The sequence below is a fragment of the Triturus cristatus genome, chromosome 4_1 (genome assembly GCF_964204655.1).
Source record: "Triturus cristatus chromosome 4_1, aTriCri1.1, whole genome shotgun sequence".
Taxonomy (NCBI): domain Eukaryota; kingdom Metazoa; phylum Chordata; class Amphibia; order Caudata; family Salamandridae; genus Triturus; species Triturus cristatus.
Genome location: NC_140585.1, coordinates 203315763 through 203338437, shown reverse-complemented (window position 1 = coordinate 203338437; position 22675 = coordinate 203315763). Strand labels below are relative to the sequence as shown.

Genomic DNA, 22675 nt, shown 5'->3' with positions numbered 1-22675 from the left:
CCAGCAAGGAAGGACTCTATCCATCTGAGTGCCGTCCCGGTGAGCCCTGCTGCCGTCAACCGATTGAGGAGGACACGATGGTTGACTGTGTCGAAGGCTGCACTAAGATCCAGGAGGATCACTGCCACTGACCCTCCTGAATCTAGAATGCGCCTTGCCTCCTCGATGACGGCAAGAAGGGCAGTATCTGTGCCATGGCCCGGGCGGAACCCAGTTTGGGATTGCCGTAGGATGTTATTTACCTCGAGAAACTGAGACAATTGTCCGTTGACCCATTTCTCGGCTACCTTGCTGATACCAGGGAGGAGTGAGATTGGCCGGTAGTTGGCCATATCTGCTGGGTCTAGCTGGGGTTTTTTAAGGAGTGCCTTCACCACTGCACTCTTCCAGCTAGCGGTAACCGATCCCCGGGCAAGTGAGCTGTTAATAAGCTCCGTGATCGTGGGAATGATGACGGGGGCTACAGTTTTAAGGAATCTAATGGGTACAGGGTCCAAAGGTGATCCGCTTTTCATTTTGGTCAAGGTTGCTTCTAGCTCGTTGCAGGTTACTGGCCTAAATGTCGCAAGTTGAGGGTGTAAGCTGCTTCCAGACTGGTTGGGGGGTGAACCGTTGTCCATGTAGCTAGAGGGACTGGAAGGGGGAAGGGATGCTAGGATGCGGGCAATTTTGTCGTTAAAATAAGTGGCTAATTCGTTGCTTCGGTCCACAGGGGGGATATTGGAGGACGGAGTGGTTGGTACTTTCAGAAGCTCTTTTACAATTAGGAAAGATTCCCTGGCTGAATTAGTGGATTCTTTTATCCGAGTATCATAATGGGAAGCTTTAGAGCCCCTAATAGCAGTTTTATATAATCTAACTGAATTTTGGTAGGCTTCCTTGCTGGCATGCTGCCAGTCTTTCCTCCAAAGTCGTTCGGCTCTCTTACAATTTTTGCGTAATAGACGAAGTTCCGGTGTATACCACGGGGCGGAACCCAGTTTCCCATTTTTGTCCTCCCGAGTCCTAAATGGGAGTACGAGATCCAGGGAGGTAGTAATCCATTCTCTATATTTACTATCGGCGACATCCGGGTCTTCTGCGTAAGCAGGGGTAGTTGACTTTAGGGTCCTGTCCCATTCTTCGGTGGGGAGCCTGGACCAGGCCCTGTCCCTGGTATAGGTGGGCGGTTTTTGAGGTTTCCTAAAGGTTCCTGGTAGTTGGAAGGAGACTAGAAAGTGGTCCGTCCAAGGGGGGGGAAGGGACTCACTAGCTAGCATAGTGAGGGAACTTGTGAACACAGGGTCCAGCAAGTGACCCTTATTGTGAGTAGCTCCAGAGTTTAGAAGGCGGATGTCAAGGGCCGCCAGATCAGTGATCAGGTCGACAGCCCCAGAATCTAAGGGGTCATCGAAATGAACATTCAGGTCTCCTATTATCATAAAATTAGTGATGGAGTGGGCCTGTGTAGCTACTGTGTCCAGGAGAGTACTAGCAAAAGGACCTGGATGACCAGGGGGGCGGTACACTAGGATCCCTGAGAGAGAGTTAGTCGGGTCTAACTTACTTGTAAACTGCAGGCTTTCAGAATCGGGAATATGCGCGTCATTAGTATTGCAGAGGAAATGGTCCCGATGAATAATGGCGACATGAAAATAGCGGATGAAAAGTAGGTTTTATAACCTACAAGATGAATTACATTGGTGGACCATGTCTCCTGCAGGCAAATTACGTTTGAATTTTCAAAAAGTTTTGGACCTTTACCATTTTCAATTTTAGGGGATAAACCTGCTATGTTCCAAAAAAGCAGTGTTATTGGTAGTCCTAGTTTGAGCAGTGTTTTATCTGTCTGAGTTTTGAGCTGTTTTGAAGTTAAAACTTCCATAGGACTAGGTGAGATAAAAAAAATTCCTAGAATATTTGGTGGTTTTACTACTAATGGTTCTAGAGTTTGTGGGACAGTTCAATACAAACTATCGGAACTTTCAGGGATGTTAATAATGTTGAGTGATTGCCGCCTAAGTGGGCTCTCGGACATTTATCATTAGGTAAACCTATTTCTGTTTTTTGTGTTAGTTGTTTTTCATCCCTATTTTCCCCACGGACCTGGGTGGAGCATCAATCCACACCTTCCAATCCAGAGAGAGTGGAGTATCTATTCGAGATGGACACAGTATAGCCAGATACTTCTCTGATACGCCCAAGTCGAGGACAGGGTCTAGAGGAATTTGACAGCAAGGAGTGGGGATAAAAATATGTTAAGTCTCGAGTAGAAATTACATCTTCTCCATTTTTGCTAGGCCAATCGCACATATGTCTGACCACATTTCTATCTCTAAAGTTTATAATAATGAGATCACCTCTTATATCCTTAGGTCTTTGTCCCAACCACCATAGTCTCCTAACATTGAGAATTTCGCCATCAATATGGGCCGGCAAAGGTCTATTGCAGCTTAACCAGTGAATAACTTTATTCTTGAGTTCCTGGTGTCCCTCAACCCTTGCTCCGTTTAATTCAGGTACCCCTGTCAGTACCACTACGTATGGAGCCGCTTCCGGGGGGAGATCTATAATTTGTTGCTTACCCCTTATCTTATCACTAATTGGGAGCGGCCTACGTGTAGATGCATATGATTTCTCCTGTTCAGTGAGAGTCTTGTCTTTGCCAACCTCTCGCTCTTCTCTAGGAATAGTACCAGACTTGTTGTGAATCTGGGGGGTCATTGAGGGAATTTTTTTCCCTACTGGAGAATGTTGATTTGGTACTATTTCACCTAGTCGTTCTTGAGGAGATTTAACGTCCATTTTTTTTGGGTCTCTGGATTGAATGAAAGCCCTATTCACTTCTGTATGAGTTTTAATAGTTTGTTCCCTAGTCTCTAGTTGGGGTGACATTCTTTTTACTCTCTCTAAAAGGAGCAGTATCAAGGATTTCACTAATAGTTCCATTGAACCTATTAGTTCTTTCAAGAATTTGGGCGAGATTGAGGGGCTGTCTATTATGGTCTTCTCTGTCTTATATTTGGAGGTAGCTGCAGGGTTATTGTTATTTTTAAATACTTTAGTAGACCGCCCAGCCTGATTGATCCCATTTTTATTCTTTTTATTTTTCTGGGCAGAATGCACCCGTGTATTATGGGATTTTGAACCGTTAAGGTCATCTATAGATATAATTGAAGTCTGATCAGCACTGGTATGATCAAGTGAAGGATTAGAATGCAAGTCTTCTGCATTCCTTTCTGTGAAGGGAATTAGATCTTGTGACTCCGTAGAGATACAAGTGTCATTTGTTTGGTCTGTTTTATTCCTTTTATTGGGAGAAGGGGTAATTGCCCTTCGAATATTGCCCAGTGAAGAGCGTTTCTTATAAAGAAGTTCAGAAGAAAGACGTCGTTCTGTGATGGCTAGTTCGTGCTCCAGGGCTGATGCAGCTCTGGTTATGAAGAGATCCAAAGTCCCCCTTACAGAGGCACCCACCGTTGATTTTCTGGGCCTAGTAATACGTGAGGTCATGATCCCCAAACAAAGTGATAGTAATAACGCAGATATAAACTCAGTATTATGATATATTACAGTGCGGAAAATATCATCAATTCTCTAAACATAGGCAGAATGTCCAAAGATATATAGTTCAACTGTGACCTGGTAGATAATACACACTCACGGAGGAGGATGGTCACATACAGCCTTCCAACTGGAACAATAGCGATACAGCCAGTACGGGTTAGCAAGGTGGCCCAGCCCAGCCACGACCTGCCCCGGACGACCACAGACGGCCCGCCCTTTGTCCGGGCTTAGCCCGGCGCTGCCCGCACGCGTTCCCACGACGCGGGGGCTTGATTGATATTTAAAGCGCCTCCGGCGCAGGTGGTGGTATGACAGCTTCCGGAACTAGGGAGCCAGGGAGCCTGGAAGTTGTAGTCTCCCTCCACACAGCGGTCGCGAGGATGGCAAACGCGGCGGCAGGAGGGAGACACGAGCAGAGACAGAGACGTCAAGAAGAAAAAGTTCACTAGGTAGGCACCAAGTCCTCACTGTAGCCCAAGAGTCTTAACAGCACCCCTGCAGTGTAAAACACCTCCGCTGGCTAATATCAAAGCAGGGGCGCATTGCGCAACAAGAAATCGCAATTTCACCCTGGGGCTCACAGCCTCACTCAACGATGTCCCGGAGAGCGCTTTAGTTCCTGTTTGGTGCGCACCCAACCTCCGAATAAGGCCACCAGCTCAGGCTCTTCAGGTCCCCTCACTGTGCACTGCCAAGCTGTACCCCATGTAGGCCCACCACAAACAGGCCCGCACTTCACTTTATGGCATGCTACACATTACAGTCAACCACGTTTACTCTGTTGGTGGCACTCAATGATGGCAGCACAGTGAAGCTTTAATATGGCCTTCTCAGCTACAAGGCACCACCCGGGAGTATGAGACGCCAGTCCCCGCCGATGAGTCGGTCCTAGCCTTGCACAGCAATGCTCTCCCTCACGCCCACAGCTCCTCAGCAGAAACGGGGCCTACAGATGCCACCCCCGCACCAGCCACAGCTCGCAGGCCGCGGCCCCATCCCAGACCCCCGCCCGCCTCCGCAGCTAAAGCCTGGGCTGAACCGCGCTCCCACTCACCGCAGCCGGGAGGCGCCAGCAATGTCAGGCAGCAGCAGCAGATCTCCTCGATTGGGGGCCCGCTGTACAGCCGGGGCGCGAAACTCCCGCTCTGCCCGGGTCCAGCCGCTGCACTTCGCAATCGCTGACCAGCTTCTCGCAGTCCTTCCCCAACACGATCAGCCTCCCAGCCTTGTACGTCGGCGAGGATCTCTGGGCAATGCGTTCAGACACGCCCGCCTCCGCTGTGGACTCGATGAAGCGCTCAGTGGTCTCTGAGGCGGTGTGCACGCTCCGCCTTCGTCAAGGAATGAGATGCACTGATGCAAGACAAGTCAGCACACTAGGGTATTCAAAAAAATTACTTCTCCATTACCATCTCTCTGTAGCATAAAAGCTGTGCATAGTACTGTATAGATGTATACACGCAGGAGCATCTGATGATGAAACTGGCAGTTTTGATCAACATCACAATACTGTTATAATATTCCTTCAATAACCACTGTTAAGTGAACAAATCAGTGATCACAACAACATAATTGAATGACATAACAAAACCACAATAAACTATTTAAAAAACAGTAAAACAAAACAATCTACTTCAATAATTTATGATGTCTTCATGAGAAGCTCCGTGTAATTGCAGCACCTCAACCACCTCATCCTGCCAAATAATCTTTGGTATGGCATTTTGTAATATGAGGCCCAGTGGTAAAAAGGGCTCAGCAACATTTTACATGCTTACAGTTTAAAAGGAGTTCACCAAGGATAGCTTGGACTGAGTTAGCTTGAGCTGTTGAACTGGAGAGCTCTGTGTGTGCATCCACATCTTTTTAACCTGGATACACTGTGCCTGCTCAGGTACTTCCTGCTGAACAACACAATAATCATACTACACTTAATTAGGTTCTATTTCTGCTGCTTATGCAAGAAGATATTATTTTCCTTCAGGACTAGTTGACCTGCATAGGACAAGGTTGGCAATAAGAACATAATACCTTCTCCAATTAATTTTATTTTCCTGATTGTACATACAGTTATTCTTTCCTGTTTTTTGAAAAGCAGACAGCTTTTCTTTTTGTCCTCCATATCTTTTTTGGCATGGTATGCTTCTTTTTCAAAATCTGTGTATACCATTTCCTTCCAACAAAAAGACAACATAACCAGAAAAGTAAAACTTACATACTAGTCAATAATTAATAACATTGATTTATTACTATACTCTCTTAACTTTTCTACATATTTCACTCACAATCACATATTTATATCTAGCTTACTGTAACTTTTTATTCCTTTCTCCTGATTTTTATAACATGTCATCAAACCTGGTTCACAAAAAGTTTATAAAGTTACATATTCCTCTTGACACATCTTTCCTAAAAGTGATCATGATGGTTTACACTACAAATAGCAATATCTCCACTCAAACATCTCACAGGGATAAGCTATGTGTACAGTAAGATTCATAAAACCACTTAGGCTTATATTAACAGATTGCATATTCTTTGTATTATAATTTGAGAAACCACCTCTTTTACTTACAACTACACACATTTTTTAACACAATGTGCAATATGTGCTGCTATCTCTCTACATTCTAATTTCTACCTCTTAAAAGATATATTTAGAAATCTACACCTCTAAAAACAGCTTTTCACTCAGTAAACCTTATTTAGAATCCGAGTCATATCTGCCTCTGCAGCCAATCATATCACAGCATTTCTTCAACTATGTAATTAGAATATTAACTATTGGTTCCTCCAGGCTCTTCTTTCTCTACCTCTCCCCATACAATCTCACAAGACTCTTGGAGGATCGTATAACACCTAGTGGGATGCCAAGTAACTTTCTGTGTGAGTCTCTTGAATCGCTTGCGAGATCAAACGAACCTCATGTAGTGAGCTTCACTCCCGGAAGCTTGCATTCTACTTTTGCAAGACTCTTGTGAAATCACAACAGTACTGTAGGGAAATAGTAGTATATGGAAGGGAATAGCCTCTCCAATAGAAACCCTATCTGGCATAATGAGTGAGTTTACAAGAGTGTGAGGAGGAACTACCCTTTTCTTTCAAACTACTTTCACTCAATGACAGGTATGCATAGAAGGGTGTGTGTAGGGACTGGCTTCTCCACTGAGATCACTCCCTTGGATCACAGGTGTGCATAGTAGAGTGTAGGTAGGAAGTGGCCACACCTTTGAGACATCTCTATCAGGTGATGGATGTGCATGGTAGTGTGTGTGGGTGGACTGGCCTCTCGTTAGATAACGCTCTGTCAGATGACGGGTGTGCACAGTAGGGTTATGGGGAGCAAGTGGCCTCTCCTTTAAGACCTCTCTCTCAAATAATTGGTGTGCTAAGTAGGGTGAGTGGAGGGAATGGCCTCTTCGCTGAGTTGTCTCTATTGAAAAACATGTGTGAATAGTAAGGTGTGGAGAGTGACACATCTTTCAATTTAGGCCCGTGTCTCAAATGAAGGGTGTATGCAGTAGTGTAAAGGGAATGACTGGCTTCCACTTTCAGACCCTTGTCTTATATGATGGGTGTCCATAGTAGGGTGCAGGTGAGAACTGGCCTCTTGTTTCAGACCCCTATCTCAGATGACAGGTGTGCGCAGTAGGGTGCTGAAGGGCCTGACCTCTCTTTTGAGAGCTCTCTTTCAGATGACGTGTGTGCATAGTAGACTGTGTGAATGGACTGGCCTATATTTTCAGGCTTCTCTCTCAAATGACGAGTGTGCATAGAGAAGTGTATGGTGATTAACTGGCCTCTTTCAAATGACGGATGTCCCTAATCTATAATGTCATTGCAAATATTGAAGTGATGTCATAGAAGATGTCATGATTGATGTGATAAGTGGGGTAATTAGAAGCGTATGGCAAGGGAATAAGTTATAGCTACTTGAAATTACTGTAACTATAACTGATGAATTTCAGTGTTTTTTCATATTAAAATGTTACGTTGTTACTGAATATTTTAATTAGCTATAAAGTTACTTTAGCTTTGTTTTTTTCATTGAATTACCATGTGTAAATCCAAAATTCAACCAACCAACCCCTTGCATGCATCCAAACCCACACTGGGGGGCTGGTCACAACCCCGCAAGCCAGATCCCTGTGGCCAATCGCATTAAAGGCAGCCAACCCCACACTGTGCAGAGCATATGGTCATATTAAACAGGGGTTGGACTGAGGATCTGGTCTCTGGCCAGGCTCTGTAGCAATTCCCTTGATAGCAGCCATGACAGTGCATGACTGTCCCAGAGGTGTGGTGGGGGTGGCCCCAGGGCCCTGGGGACCAGGTTTTTTTTTGTTCTAAACATTTCACTAAAGGTTAAATTAATGCTATAGGTAAGTGAAATGCTCAGCCCCCCCCCCCCCGAGCCTTATTTGACCCTTGTAACTCCAGGCCATTTTTTTTGAGGAGAGGAGGGCCGTGTGCCCTCCCTCCCTGAGCATTATTAGGCCCTAGGAACCGCATCTTTCAGGGCCTTTTTTACTAAAAAGGGAGGGCTATGCGCCCCCCTCCTTGAACCATTTTGCTCCCAACCCCAGAGGCACCACACTCTATTCAAAGGGGGTGCTCTGCTACCAGACTGAAGGTGCATTTTCAAGCTGAGATCAGAGTTTTTGTTTGCTCCCATTTGGCTGGAGTTTTAAAAATGCTCCTGCCAAGTGGACACAAGTTTTCCTGTCTACCCCGTTGTGGGTCGGGGAACAGCTACATCCTCATGTGGACTCCCCTGGACATAAGATGTAAGGTGACCCCAGGTGATGAGGTCCTTGGGGCCTTTTGAGGCTCATGGAGGAAGCTGTATGTTCGCCTCCCTTGAAAAAATACTTCGAGCCCTGTGGACCCCATTCCAGGCCTAGGGATATGGGACCAAACTCGCCCCCTCCCCAAACGAACTCAATGTTGCTGTCCCCCAATTCCCCTGTCTCCCTCGCACCAGGCAACATTTTAGAAAAGAAGCACTGGTGACATGTTTCTTTATAAAAAATAATATTGCTGTGGATTCATGCATCCTCCACAAATTCACAGCAAGAAAATATAAAAAATGTTTCCGGCCCATGCAGTGCCCCTCTGGGACCACACTACCTGGCCTCTGGGGGTCATGCTAATCCTACCCTGCCCCCTTATGTTTCGGTTGACCTGTTTTATGACTCAAAACAAATTCCAAGTTATGAGATGGTTGCCACCACGCCACCACTTGCTGATTGAGCTGGTAGCAGCCAATCAAATCTCACTTTGAGATCTGTCTGCTCTGTGGATACTCTGCAATGTGAAATGTACAATTTTGTTTTTAACCTAAACTTCTCCACAACTACTGAACTGATGTACACCAAACCACAAAACACACTTTTTCTGGACCAAGTTTTTTTCGTCAAATCAGGTGTAAATCAGCTCAGTATTTGGGCTGTAGCAGTGTCTAAATTTCCAACAGTAAAATGAATTGGGACCCCCTTCATCTCGGCCCCTGCTTGACTGATCACCCCAAACTCTGTATATTTCAAGCTGTGGAGGATCCTCCGACCAGAGAGATGTCCACCTGAGATTTCATTGGCTGCCAACACAACAACGATGTGGCTTGCAGCCATCTTAGGACTTGGAACTCAGCCCTGAATCCCAAAAAATACATAGGGGCAGGGTAGGATATGCTGATATGCCTGGTGGTGAGGTCCCAGACAGACCCCACCTGAGGCCAAAAATAAGAATCCTCAGCATAATGTAGCCAAAAAATGTACAGACTCCCGTGATTGTAAAAAAATACCCCATGGCGTGGGCAAGAGACCGGAGGGTCCATTTTCTATTTAGGGGGAGGGAGTTCATGCCCTCCCTCCCAAGCTTCTAAGAGGCCGTGTGGACCCACTCTTCAACCCCAAAAAGGTCCTGGGGACCCCACCCCCAGGGCCAGCTCACACCAGGGATAGAGTAGTTTCCCTGCCAACATCAGTGTGAGGAGAGAAACATATGTGTGATCCTGGCTGGGGTGGTATTTTTAAATCTCCTAATAAGCAGAATCAAGTATGCATTTCCTACCTGCATCAGCAGGGTAGGAGCAGACTTCTAGTGGATTGCACTCTTGTGGGCAGGGAACAGATATTGCTCCCACCCAGAGGGAGTATGCAAAGACAGCAGCTCTGGCCAGATGGGAGCAATGCTGTATCCCAAACCATATAGGGAGTTGGCTGGGGCCACAGGGGACCAGGGCCTTTCTCATGGCCCCCAACATGCTGCTTGGTGGGTTCCCCTGGTGGGCACTGGGACACCCACTGACAATTAAATCAGGCCACGTGGGATGGGATCCCCAGGGCTATAAAAGGCTTATTATAGCCCACCTCCTCATTAATATGTTAATTGGCCCTGGGGATGGGGTCCCTGGGGCCTATTAACACTCAAGTAGGGAGACTGGGTGCCTGCTTCCCCTTTTTCATTATGTTCAGTCTCTATTGGCACTGGGAGTGGGCTGTGTGCCCTTATAATCCTAAATAATCTTGGGGGTTGAGGTCCTGGGGCCCCTTGTAACTTGGTATGGGAGGCACGTGTCTGCCCTTTAGAAATAGATTTGGGTCCCAGGTGATGGGGACCCCAGGCCCAGAGTGGCCTGTGAGGAGGGTCATAGTTACTCTCAACTTAAAAATAATCACTCAGGGAATGGGGTCCCTAGTGACCAAAGCTGCATGGGCGAGAAGTCGACACACCCCCTCCAGTTAAAATTAAGTCCTCTAGGAAAGGGGTTCCCAGTGCTCAAAATGGCATTGGGAGGGGAATGGTAATAGCATGGCCATCCTCAAAGTGGTGTTGGCTGCCTGCTGGGGTTTGAACACACGGCCTGTCACCAAACCAGGCCCAAAAGAAACACCAAGTAATAGGGAGTCTAAGGGAATGTTTAAAGACCAAGCATGGATATAGTCCCCAAATAATGACTCTCAAAACAGCAAATATCCATAGGTCTATTGCGCTTAAACAGACCCTACACATAACCAGAGACCTTTTAACCTGTAAGCTTTAAAAAGGAAAACCCTTAAAAAAGGACGGATTCCTATCACTCACTGAAGTGACATGCTTCATCATCTGTGATCTCCTCCTGGTAGCAATCTAGTGCAATCAAGGGCGACAACCTCCTCACTGAGAGGGGGAGCTCATGGATGTTTTCATAAGAATCTAGTTTTTCTAGGATTCCCTAAGAACCAATAGATTTGAAGATTTGTGATGAATGCGAGTGATGGGCGCAGTGCATAAGTGTGTGAAGTGAGATCAAAATTGGGTAACAAGAGAAAAGAAAGTTTATTAGTTATCTCTTGATAACCAAATTAAAAACAGTGCAAATGCAGTTTTGACATAATAACTGCAAAGGTGTATAAACAAGGTCTACATGTTTCGGCCATGCGGATATTATATGATCCAGGCCTTCCTCAGGACCTCAATATAATATTTCTACTGCGTGATAAATAACTGAAAGTGACAAAACTGAAAACCCAAGGTTAGAACAAATACAACCATATGAACTGATATATAGGTCCTTCGTGGAATTTACAGAATGCTGATGGCACCTGGAGGGAAAAAGAATGATGTAAAAGAAACCGGAAAAAAGGTCAAAAACGTATGTTATATATCAGTGCAAAGTGTGGTACAACAATGACCAGCATTGCAAGTATCTGAATAATATACAACTACATGACATGTACTTTGATGTGCTTACCCGTAATTCATGAGGAAACAACCTCACCTCACCTGGCTTCGGCTCAGGGAATGAGGCCCCGCTCTATAAACAAGAAAAAAAAGGGCGAGAACAGTAAACAGACAAAGTCTGTTTCGTAGTCTGTGAATGCCGTTTTTCTTCTGGGGCAGAACAACATGGTAACTACAGTGTACAACAGACAGATGCTGGCATGAAGTAGGTATGTCTTTTTTTTAGATCTCATGACTTTATATGCACCTAGCAGTCACAATGTCTACAATTAACATGTACTTGGTAAAAAATACCTAAATTTCAACCATTGTCATGGATGTAAAGACAAGGTAAACATAATTACAGACTATGTCTGTTTATTAAGAATGCAACTGCCCACCTCTCGTTTGTGATGTTTAAAATGCCAAAGCAACACATGCAGTCAACTATCGTTATTGAGACAGTACAAAGCGACATAGAGAACTTTGCACCAAAAAGGCTTCGCTGGTAAAATAAACGTGTTCCGCTCCATTACAACAGAGCTAGTGTGGTAAAGAGCGAGACAAAAAAGGCTTTCAAGCCCTTAGCATAGTAAAATCGATTATCCGCACGGTTCTTAAATCAGCTTCATGAAAGTTCTGTCCTGTCCGTCGGTACCCCGGGCTGCTTCTGAGCCGCATACGTAGGTGACCGACGGCAGGGGAACCCAGTATTTATATAAAAGAGCCTGCGCAGATTAAACCAATTACCCGCGGTACAGCGCCGTTTGATGACCTCACCCGGGCAAAACTACACAATGACCCGTTGCATCATGGGAAATGTAGTTAATGAGCATTGCGTGTTGCGAGTTCCTGGGAAATTATGTGGTTTGGGCTTAGCGCATTGCTCATTATATCTTGAATGAAAGAATATTGGCAATCTGGAAGGAACTCAGTCTCTTAGGACTGCTAGTTAAATCGGCATGGCGTATTTCCTACTTATTCTTAATAGCGCATTGGCATATAAAGTTTGTTCACAAAAGGACAATAAACAGGAATGAATTCTAACTAGTGGGAATGACAATATCTACCCTTGTGTCTGTAAACTCAATATGTGTGAATTATTCAGAAGTGGAGTTCTTTCCCTATAGAAGGTACTCGGTATTAATATGCAGATGTATATGCCCTAACCTGCCATTGGCAGATCATACTCTATTGATGTTTAAAAGAAGCAGGTTTTCTAAAAGCAGGGCGTATTACCTCTTGTTAGTTACCCCAAGTTGTCACTGACCAACTACTGCCACCAGTACTATTAAATGGGGATTAACTAAAAGTCCGTAACGTTGATTTCACTACATTTTCAAAAGCTTGTCACAGACAAATAGTACTATAATGAGGTCCACTAGATCTACTCCTACTGACTTCTCAAACAATACTCATTAACAGAGGAACCATAAAGACTACCGAGTGATGCTATAAGGAGGTGCAAGGGATCTCATCATTGAGACCCAATTTATCCCTCTGATGTTTAAACACCCACCTCTGTTTTTTGATAAACAGAGATTTAGATACATCCGTAAAGTGACTCGGGATGAATGGTTGTTCTAGAACAGTCCATGTGAACTCATGTACAGCGTGTTTAAGGTCAAGGAAATGTTTTGTCAGTCTCGTAGCCTGTTTTTACACCTGATCGTACTCTTGTGCTCCAAAATTCTCATTTTAACCCTGCGAGTCTTCATTCCCACATAATGATATTTACAGGGACAAGTAATCAGATAGATAAGTTTATCACTATTGCAGTTAGTATGTTTTGTCTGCACCCACGGTCTCCCGGTCCAAATATCTACTGTTTTGAATGTGCGGTCTGTGGACATGCCGCGCACGCCCAGCAGGGAAAATGTCCTTGAACTGCTGGGAGATCCCATAGAGTTCCACAGGCTCGGGTCGATTGTACTTTCGGCCTGGTATGAACCAATTTGTCCCGCAATGTGGAGCTCCTTTTAAAAGAGAATAGAGGTAATGGGATCTCTTTTTTACGGGTGCTCAATATGCGCCAATTTTTGCACACTTTTCTGAATCCCATTAGACAAGGTGCTGAATGTATTCACAAATGTCAGTCTATTCATTGGAAGTTTAGGTGTTTGTGGATCTAGACGTGCCTCCCGGTTGTTATTAGTTGCAAGTTTGAAAGGACCAAACCAGGCCCACCAGCCAACCCCCTGCTGCTCACATCCAAAGCCTGTGTGCAGGGTCGTGTTGGACAGTCGTCAGAGGGTTAGACAAAGGTCCAGGCGCCGGCCATGCCCTGTGGCCAACCCCCACCACGCAGCACTTTCCGCATGCTATCAAAAATATCACTTTGCATTGAAAAACCCAAGAACTTCACTGAAAAAATGAAGGTTAAAGTAACGTTATAGTTAGGGGACGATTTGAGTGGAAATTTAATATTTTAAACTCTCTGGTAACTCTAACTCATGCCCTGTGGTAACTATAACTTGCCCCCTCCTCATAAATTAGTAATTACCCCGAATCAATCATCACTCATAACATCTTCTATGACACCATTGATAATAATACTGCACATAATTGATGTGAAAAATGTGCATGGTGGGGGTGCGAGGAATGTGGATCCTCTTGTGTCCAGAGGGTACTGAGGATATCCTGCCACCATTAGCTCTTATATCCAGCTCTCTGCAACTTAACTCAAGGGCCATTCTCCTCTCTTTCATGACTAGCCTCTTTCCTCCAAGGTTCTTCCGGCCTCTGTCTTTTCTCTTGCCAAGGCAGTCTCAGCCTCAGCTTTCTTCTGTCTGGCCTCCATGGCCAGTTTCTTCTCCTCTATATCTTAAGCTAGACTATCTAAACTCCTTCTCTGCCTTCCTGTCCACTCCTTTAGAGATAAGCCTTGTACAGACATGTTGCCTTCTTCTCTGGGAGGAAGTTCCTAGGCAGGGACTGAAACTTCCCCCTATGCTAGGTGCTACATTTCAGGCCCTGTTCCCAGGTCTTCCATTTGCTCTTCCACCTCATATTTATCATCCTCTGCTTTAGCTAGTGATGGGTGGACTTCCACCCAAGCACTCAGCAGCCTTTGTAGCTCCAACCTTCTGGTGGTGCGCTTGGCTGGATGTCCCCTCTCCTTCTAGAACTCATTGAGTTCAGCCTTGGGTTGTGCATCCGGGTTGGCAAGGTTCAGACAGGTGTGACTCTAGGCACAAACCTCAGGTAGAGTAAGGGAAAATTTGGAAAAAGCATAAGGCTAATCAATAAAAATGTAAAAAACTTAAAACGTTCTCATATTATTAATCTGAGATTTTCAGTGTAACAAAAAAATCAATTTATGGCATTGCATGTACATAAGTCCAAATCCCTACTGCTGATCAGCAATATAAGAAATTGTGTTACTTATTGAGTGGGTAAGACCCTACTTAAGCAGCAACCACAATCCTTGCCATGGTTAAGTCACATGCAGAAACAACAGTTGATGGACAGAATGCACAACAATGTCATACATTCACCCCAGTACAGAGATCTGGGCCTAAATCTATTGTTTTTTTGCTCACCATGCCATTCCAGTTTGAACCCAGCCATATGCAAATCAGTCTTGACCCTGTGCCTTGTGGGAACAGTCCAGCCCGAACTGCCAAGCCAGGTCCTCCTGGTTAAGTCACAAGCACTCCCCAAATTAACCTGTGCTCATCCCTCCAGTGGCATTCCAGAAAGCAGTCAGGTTTAACTTAAAGGCGAAGTGCAAAGTATTTGTACAGCCCTTCATACAGGAAAATCACACCAACTTAGAAAAATAGATCAAAATAATATAAATAATTTAAGACCTAAACAACAAAAAACAATCAGTAGAGCCAGTTGTATGCAATTTTAGAGGTTTCGGTAAAATTATTACCAAGCAGTACAATGCGCCTATGGATGGCCTTGCATGAGGATGCATCAAGCAGCAGCAGTTCTGATGGGCTGCGGGTAGTGCTGTGCAGCAGAGGAAATGCCTTGGTTCTGCTCGGCCCACAGATGAACTGGGAGAGCAACTTCAGACCGACTCCCTTGGGTCAAGGACTGGGGTGGCATGACTTTGGAGGGCAAGACTCATAACAAGAGTCTATGTGCTGCATTCAATGTTATTGGAAGATTGCTCTGACCCTGAGGCTTCTGTTCAGGAGGTCAGTCAACTAGCCCTTGTAGTCACTCTGGTGATCCTGGCTCAATGTGCAGGTTCAGTCCTCCTCCCCAGGCAGGAGGACAGCAGGGCAACAATCCAACAGAGTAGCAGTCCAGTGGTGAAGCAGGTCACCAGAGTGGGAATCCTTTCAGAAGCACAGCAATCCTTTTTCTGACCGAGTCTTCCACTGGTACAGAAGTGCTCTGAAGAGTTGGAGTCTGAGGTCCAATACCTGGTCTCTGAAGTGGGAGAAGTTCTAGCGAATTCCCCTTCAAGTACCCAGTCATCTTGTCTCCCCTGCCCTCGCCTCACACTAACTACAAAAGGTATGCAATCCTTTGTTTGGAAGTAGGACACAACCTATTCAAGTGCAAGTGGGGCAGTTCTCAGCTCTGCCCTCACCCTGCCAGTGAGGGGCCATACAGGCTCAACTAAGCTCTGAATTGTCTGTAGATGTGTTGGAGGAATACTGAAAGTCCAACTGCAACCAGTCATGTGACCCAGACCAGGCTGCAGGCATTAAATGGCTAAGGTAGGACAATGTCAACTTTTCTAAAGCTGGTGTTTTCATAATTGTGATAAAAAATACGAAAGATAGTTTTTCATTACTTTTCCAAAGACACTAAACTTTTGACCTGTTCCCATTCAAAAAATATATTTTATTAAATGTAACTATTATCCTATGGGAAAGGTAGGCCTTGCAGCAAAGACATTTTTTTAAAATGTGTTTTACTACCAGTACATGTATATGTCCTGCTTTTTAAATACCTGCACCCTGCCCTGTAGGCTGTTTAGGGCCTACCCTAGGGGTGTCTTATATGTATTAGAAAAAGAAAGGTTTAAGCCTTACAAAAGTTTTATTTTGTCAGATGGAAATGGAACAGGCATGTTGAAATTGCATACACAGGCTGCAATTGCAGACCTAAGACATGTTTAAAGGGATACACAAGAGAGTGTAAAAGCTTGTGGTGCAGGCCCACTAGTAACACTTAATTTACAGACCCTGATACATAAAGTTCCACTTTACTAGGGGCTTATAAGTAAATTAAATGTGCCAAATGGGTGTAAGAAAATGTTGCCATGTTTAACGAAAGAGCACAAGCACTTTCGCACTGGTTAGCAGTGGTAAACTGCGCAGTCGTAAAGCCAGCAAAAACAAAGTCAGCACAACAGGAGGGTTGAAGGCAGGATCTTAGTGGGAAGTAATGGCAAGTACATCAGGCCCAACACTCGCTAAACGTGTTCTTAGGGTAAGATTTTCCTTCAACTTGCACCCACCGTTTAGCGCTATTTTTAGTGTGCAAAATGATCCCCCACATCCAATGTGGACACAAGGATGCATTGTGCCTTAAGAAACACCAATAGTGAGCACAAGCGGCCACTCTCCAAACGTGCTCTTGCAGTAGGATTTGTTTCTCCTAAATTAGTCCTAGCTATGGAAGCAGGAGTAATCCCATCATTATTGGTAATTCCACAACAGAGAGTAATACCAAAACTGAAATCACTCTAATTACTTCAGTGTAATCAAAATTCTGCCCAAACCTCCCCCTTTGTGCAACTGCCTCTGCAGGCCCTTTGGGCTGCTCTTGCAGGTAATGGTGTGTATTTGCCTCAGACTAGACCTGTATAGAAGGAAGAAGTGAGGCACTGGGCTGTCATTGCAATCTCTCTAAGGTCAGCAGTCATCCTTCATCTTGCACTAATTGGTTTTCCACTAAAGATATTTATAATCATCTGCGAGAGCCCTAAAGATAGTTGCACCAAAGGGGATCAACAACTGCCCTATGGAAGCAGATATTCTGGAGTCCACAGCGACTACTGCAGAACCTATGCACATTTAACTCAAGAGCATTCACATAGTTTGAAAAAAATCCTAAATATTAAGGTAATCTATTTATCAGGGTTACTTGAGGTTGCAGGCATCCTCCCTGTGGGCAGACACTGCACCTCAAAACAATATAAGGAATGCCACCATCCAAGACTTGTGAACAATTTGCTGGGATGGCTACGCCTTAGTCACTACGGGCAGGGTGACCAACTTTCATTCTTCCTTAGCGAATACAAGTGCTTCCGGAACCTCTCTCAAACAGATGCACAGATGCTGAAGATTTTCGATTAGTTGCCAGCAGTTATTCAAATCCATCTCCAATAGTCACATATTTATTGGCTCTCTTGCATGAATCTCAAATGAGCACCATAGTGCAGGGCCTATATTGTGCTACTTTTAACAGCCTACATCAGAGAGGAAATAATGAGGAGCTCAGAAGCACTAACTAGATCATCAAGCGCACATCAGATGGGCCTTAAGCAGATTTTTCAGTTTGGCTCAATATGGTTAAATATATTTGTGGGTGTTTATGTTGGATTACCGCTACATGGTATAAATTCAACCGGACAAAACAGAAAAACATATTTACCAAATATTGTTAAACATTTGGGGTCATATTGGGGGCATCACTTTTTTTTTACATTCTGGTAGTGCAAGCCTCACAATCATATCAACAAGTTGATGCCAAACCCCTCTGCGTGGCTTTGCATGGCCTCATAGATATGGAGTACGACAAAGCAGCGCAAGTCACTGCCTTGCCTTACTCTGTGTAAAGGAGGCAATCTATGAGTGTTGCGGTGGGTTTTCCCACGCAGCACCCATGGAGCGCAAAAACCTTACGCTTCCCCGGGGCAGACGTAATAAGGAGAAATATTTTTTTTTTTCCTAGTTTTTTTCCTCTTTCCATGCGTGCTGCCTTCTGCAGCACACCTGGAAAGAGGAAAACGCCTCACAGTATAGTTTTTGTGCTAGAAGGTGCCCCTTCCTACACAAAAACAATCCTGCCTGCAACGGAGACACCCTCACACCAAGATGCAAAGCTGGCAACCATACAGTAACCCGGGGACATTGAGCACCAGGATTTCAAGCTGAGATTTGACTTTACTTACCCTTACTCTGAGGTGAATACCCGGGCTACACTACCGCGACTACTAAGGATATTTGTGAATGCTCTTCTTGACAGATTAAGCCCTGATGAAGTTCCTTATGCAAAAGGAACAAACCGCGTTGGCTGATGCCTGATTTTAATTCAATTATAGATAAGGAAGGATGATGGACTAAACCTACTATCCCAACTTGGTGCACCTACCACTCAAACTTATTTTGCTGTTTGACCTGTGGTCATCCGTTGGGAGCACTGTCTATAATATGATGCAAAGCTGCATATGTTGGCGCTACGCAGCAAAGTCTTGCTGCACTGCCCTACATCAATTTGAAAGGACAGGAATACAACATATTTCTACAATGTACTGCATTCCTGTCTTTTCCCCCTGCGCTGGCGTACAATTTGCTGCCAACCATTAACGTAGTCACAGTTGCACCATGGTGCAAAGGTGCCTCCATTGCAGGAAGGTGCACCTTCTGGCACAAAAACAATCCAGAGATGTTTACCTCTTTCGATGTGTGCTGCAGATTGCAGCACACATGGAAATTGGAAAAACTGAGGACAAATAAAAATAGTTCTCCTTGTTATGCCTGCTCTTGGGAGGTGCAAGATTTTTGTGCTGCTGGGTATTTACCCTAACAATTGCAAATATGACTGTATTGAGAAACGTGTGTCCAAATTATTTAAAAGGACTTTGCAAATTCCTCTTTCTCAGCCCCTCAAACACTCAGAAATACCTGAAACTTCTTCAATGAATGTGTAGTCACAGCTATGGTGACAACATGACTTTTTGTCTTCCGCAAACTTTAAATGCAATCCCTTGTCTGCAGGATTGAGGCATAATGCAGACACCATTTCTCAGTGATTGATGACTTTCACCCTTCGTGCTGTAACGGAGTTGAATTTGCGCTGTAGTATACTCATAAAGGACACAGTAGTGCGAATTGAATACAGGGAGAGGTTTAACACTATACTACTGGTGGTTGGGGAAACATAATTACAGATCTGTATCATTGTTAATGAACGTCTTTTTGTCTTTTTCAGACTGTGTGGCACTGATTAAGTCCTCTGAAAGTATATGAATCTTGGTGTCAATGCCAGAAACATGAAAACAAGCATCCAACTAAAATAGTGTCTCTCAGAGATCAGAGGATATCTTAACTGTGATTTTCAAAAACGTGTGATTTTTATGATTCATTTACAAAGAGACAATTGTCTTATCAAAGTGAACTGACTCTAAAATATGATTGCTTATAAAAATAATAAAAATGCTATCTTTGAAATTGTTGTGTTTTTTTGGAAATATGAGCACACTTTCCCTAGAAACATAAATAACCATTTGAATATACATCTCTGTCTACTAAAATCGTTTGCTAGGAAACTAAAGCACTGTGAATTTGAATTTGACCTTTAAAAATCTATCTTTTTAAAACTAAAGTACTGTGAACTTGAATCAGATTTGTTTAATCGTATCACAGCACGCATTAGGACGAGTTGAGTCTGGTTCTGATTCAATTAGCGGAACCAATCAGTACACAGAAGGGCAGAGCTAGGAAGAGCTCTGGAGCCCTTAAAGCACTGGCGGCAGTACGGACCAGCAGCGGGCATGCCGCTGGAGCACCAAAGGCAAGCCAATCTGCACCTGTCCACGTCCGTCCGGGGCCAGGGGCCAATTACTATTCCAGAACCTAGTTTATACATCTCATTCCAATGACTTTACGTAGTAAGTCATTGGAATTCTAAGTGAATGAATGACATACTTTTTTGTGCAGTTACTTAAAACCTTACCAATGTTGCTGTTTAAGATTATAAAAAGGAAGGTTCAACAATTCTTATGTACAAAAGACACAACATTAAAAACGCTCAAATCAATACTAGAACGATCTAAAAACTAGGGGGGTGTAGTTAAAAAGTTTCAGCATTAATTGATTGCCTAGGGCCTTTGCATCTAAACTGACAGAGTCAAGAAGCCCTCTAAAAACCTGTAAACATTTGTCAGTAATCAGAAGTTCACTAGGTAAACCTAAAGCAGCCTTAATGTGCAGCCGGGTTGGGGGAGTTTTGCAGCTCTATTGACTCCCAGCGATTTTTCTGCTCTGTTAACAAATTTTGTAAACCGAATGTTCAACTTCATATTGTCTGAGTTCAAGGCTGCGATTATGGCTTGTCAACATGTAAGTACTCCGAGGTTGTTCCATTCGTCCCGCAATAAGAACTGTCTGTCAATGATGATTCCGAGTCATCAGAGCTCAGTGAGCTTGAAACTTCGGATGAGACTGTCTCAGGGGAGTCATCTGCTACACAGAAAACCAAAAGTAGTAGATCCACTAATTCAAAAAGACGGGCTAAGGCTAAAACTAGATTCTCAAAATAAGATTTAGCCACAGCACGTACACTTCAATGGGGCTATTCTGCGACAACACTGACTATGAGCATGATTGGTGGATCGAATTCAGTAAATGAAGCACAAGGTAGTTCCAGTGGGCCCAGCGGTCCTAATAATCCTGAATCTGTGGCTCCTTCTCCAACATTGGAGCAATTGTCTGCTACCCTTAAGCAGATGCATGGGGGGGGCTAGGCAGGAGAGCAGAAGATCGCTACAGGCCACTACAAAACTGCAAGGGGCTATCCGCAAAGTCAATAAGCTGTGCACCGATATGACCGAACGGGTAACACAAGTGGAAGAAAGAACGACGGCCTTGGCGGCAGAAGTCAACAAGCTACAGTCATTTAAAGAATCTCAGGAAAAGCAGTCTCTGGACGTATCCTGGAAGATTGAGGAGTTGGAAAACAGGCAGCGCCGAAATAACGTACGGCTACTTGGTTTGGCAGAAAACGTCGAGAGGGTGAACATTATGGCATTTGTCATTTCTCTGCTGAAAGGTGCCTTTCCCGACCTCGCCCACTGGAACTGGGAGATGGAAATTCAGCGGGCTCATCGCTTTCCAATGTCCAGGAGGACTAAAGCTAATAGCCAGGGGGAGCGACCTAGAGCTATTTTGATATTTGTTGAAACTTTTCTACTAAGGCAGGCTATAATAGATCGAGCTAGGCCTGATTCGAAACAGACTTATGAGGGTCACACCTTCTTCGCCCAGCCTGATTTCTACCACACTACGGTTGAGCGGAGGTGGAGACTACGGCAGATGATAACTCTGTTTCAGGGGGTTGGCTGTGAAGCTTTCTTGTTATTCCAAGCACGGCTCAAGGTTATCTTGAATGGGAGGGTCAGAATGTTTTTCTCCCAAATCAAGGCACAAGAATATCTTACTGAACTCAGGGAGGCCATGGGGCGGAGCGGCACAGGCCGTATTTTACAAGGGGGCTCAACTGCCGCAGACTAATTATGGATGTTGATGTAGATCTGTGGGATATGAAGTAAATACCCGCTTCGGGGCTAACTATTTGTTTGTTGGGTAGGTGACCTGGTCTTTGTTACTGAATTAGATTGGCATATGGGTGTGAGTTCACTTTGGTTTATGGATTTGAGGGGCCTCGGGGGATGGGGGGACTGGCGCTGCTTGCGATGTGAGATCGGCTGCCATATATAGGTCATGTCTGACCTATCTGCCTGTAAGGGTTGTAGCGGGGGTGGGGGTGGGGCAGAGGGGGGATGGGTAAGGGTACAGCAAAACAAGGCACAGCAAAACACGTGAGGGGAGGCATGGAGATGAGCTTTGGGAATCAAAACATGAGGAGAATGAGTTCTGTAAGAATAAGTTCAAGTCCTGAGGTATTAAAAGGTGATAGGATGATGGTTTTTGGTAGGAATTTGGGAAGTATAACATAATGAGCTACGAATAGCTTCAGTTAACATCTGTGGGTTAAATGATCAAAGCAAAAGGCATAGGGCGGCAATTTTGTTTAAATCTTTACGTATCGACATACTCTGTGTTCAAGAAACTCACATAGAAGGTTTTAGAGGGTGCATCTTGGAACAGCTAGTATATAAGCTTATGGTGAATACCAAACATGGTACCCGCACAAGAGGAGTAGCAATTCTAACTCGTTGGAGTGATGCAAAGGTTATAAGAAAGGCAGCTGATCAATGGGGTCGGTGGGCTATGGCCGAATGCTCAGTGGGAGGTGAAAAACACACAATTTGCTCAGTATATGGATCAACCGGTGATGATCCTGATCTCAAATTCTTGGAAGCTGAACTTGCAATGTGGCCTACGCCGGTGATAGTTTGTGGGGATTTTAATATTAATGGGCTGGGGGTGCACTGGGGTACCTCAGGAGGTAGATATTCGGGTAGGAAAAGAAGGGTGTCTGTATCTCTTACAAATCTGATTAGGAATAATGGTCTTACTGATGCATGGGCTTATTTGAACCCCAAAGA

The 22675-nt window shown here is 44.5% G+C and overlaps 1 protein-coding gene across 1 annotated transcript in view; it reads left to right on the top strand.

Annotated features, from left to right (window-relative positions):
• The window catches only part of LOC146854040 (alpha-N-acetylgalactosamine-specific lectin-like), a 224077-nt gene extending 204461 nt beyond the window's left edge, over positions 1–19616 (top strand). Inside the window, exon 7 of the mRNA XM_085650489.1 lies at positions 19378–19616. Coding sequence (XP_085506615.1) covers positions 19378–19396 — 19 coding nt within the window. The 3' untranslated portion in view covers positions 19397–19616. The remainder of the gene's footprint in view (positions 1–19377) is intronic.
• The last annotated feature ends 3059 nt before the right edge of the window (positions 19617–22675 follow it).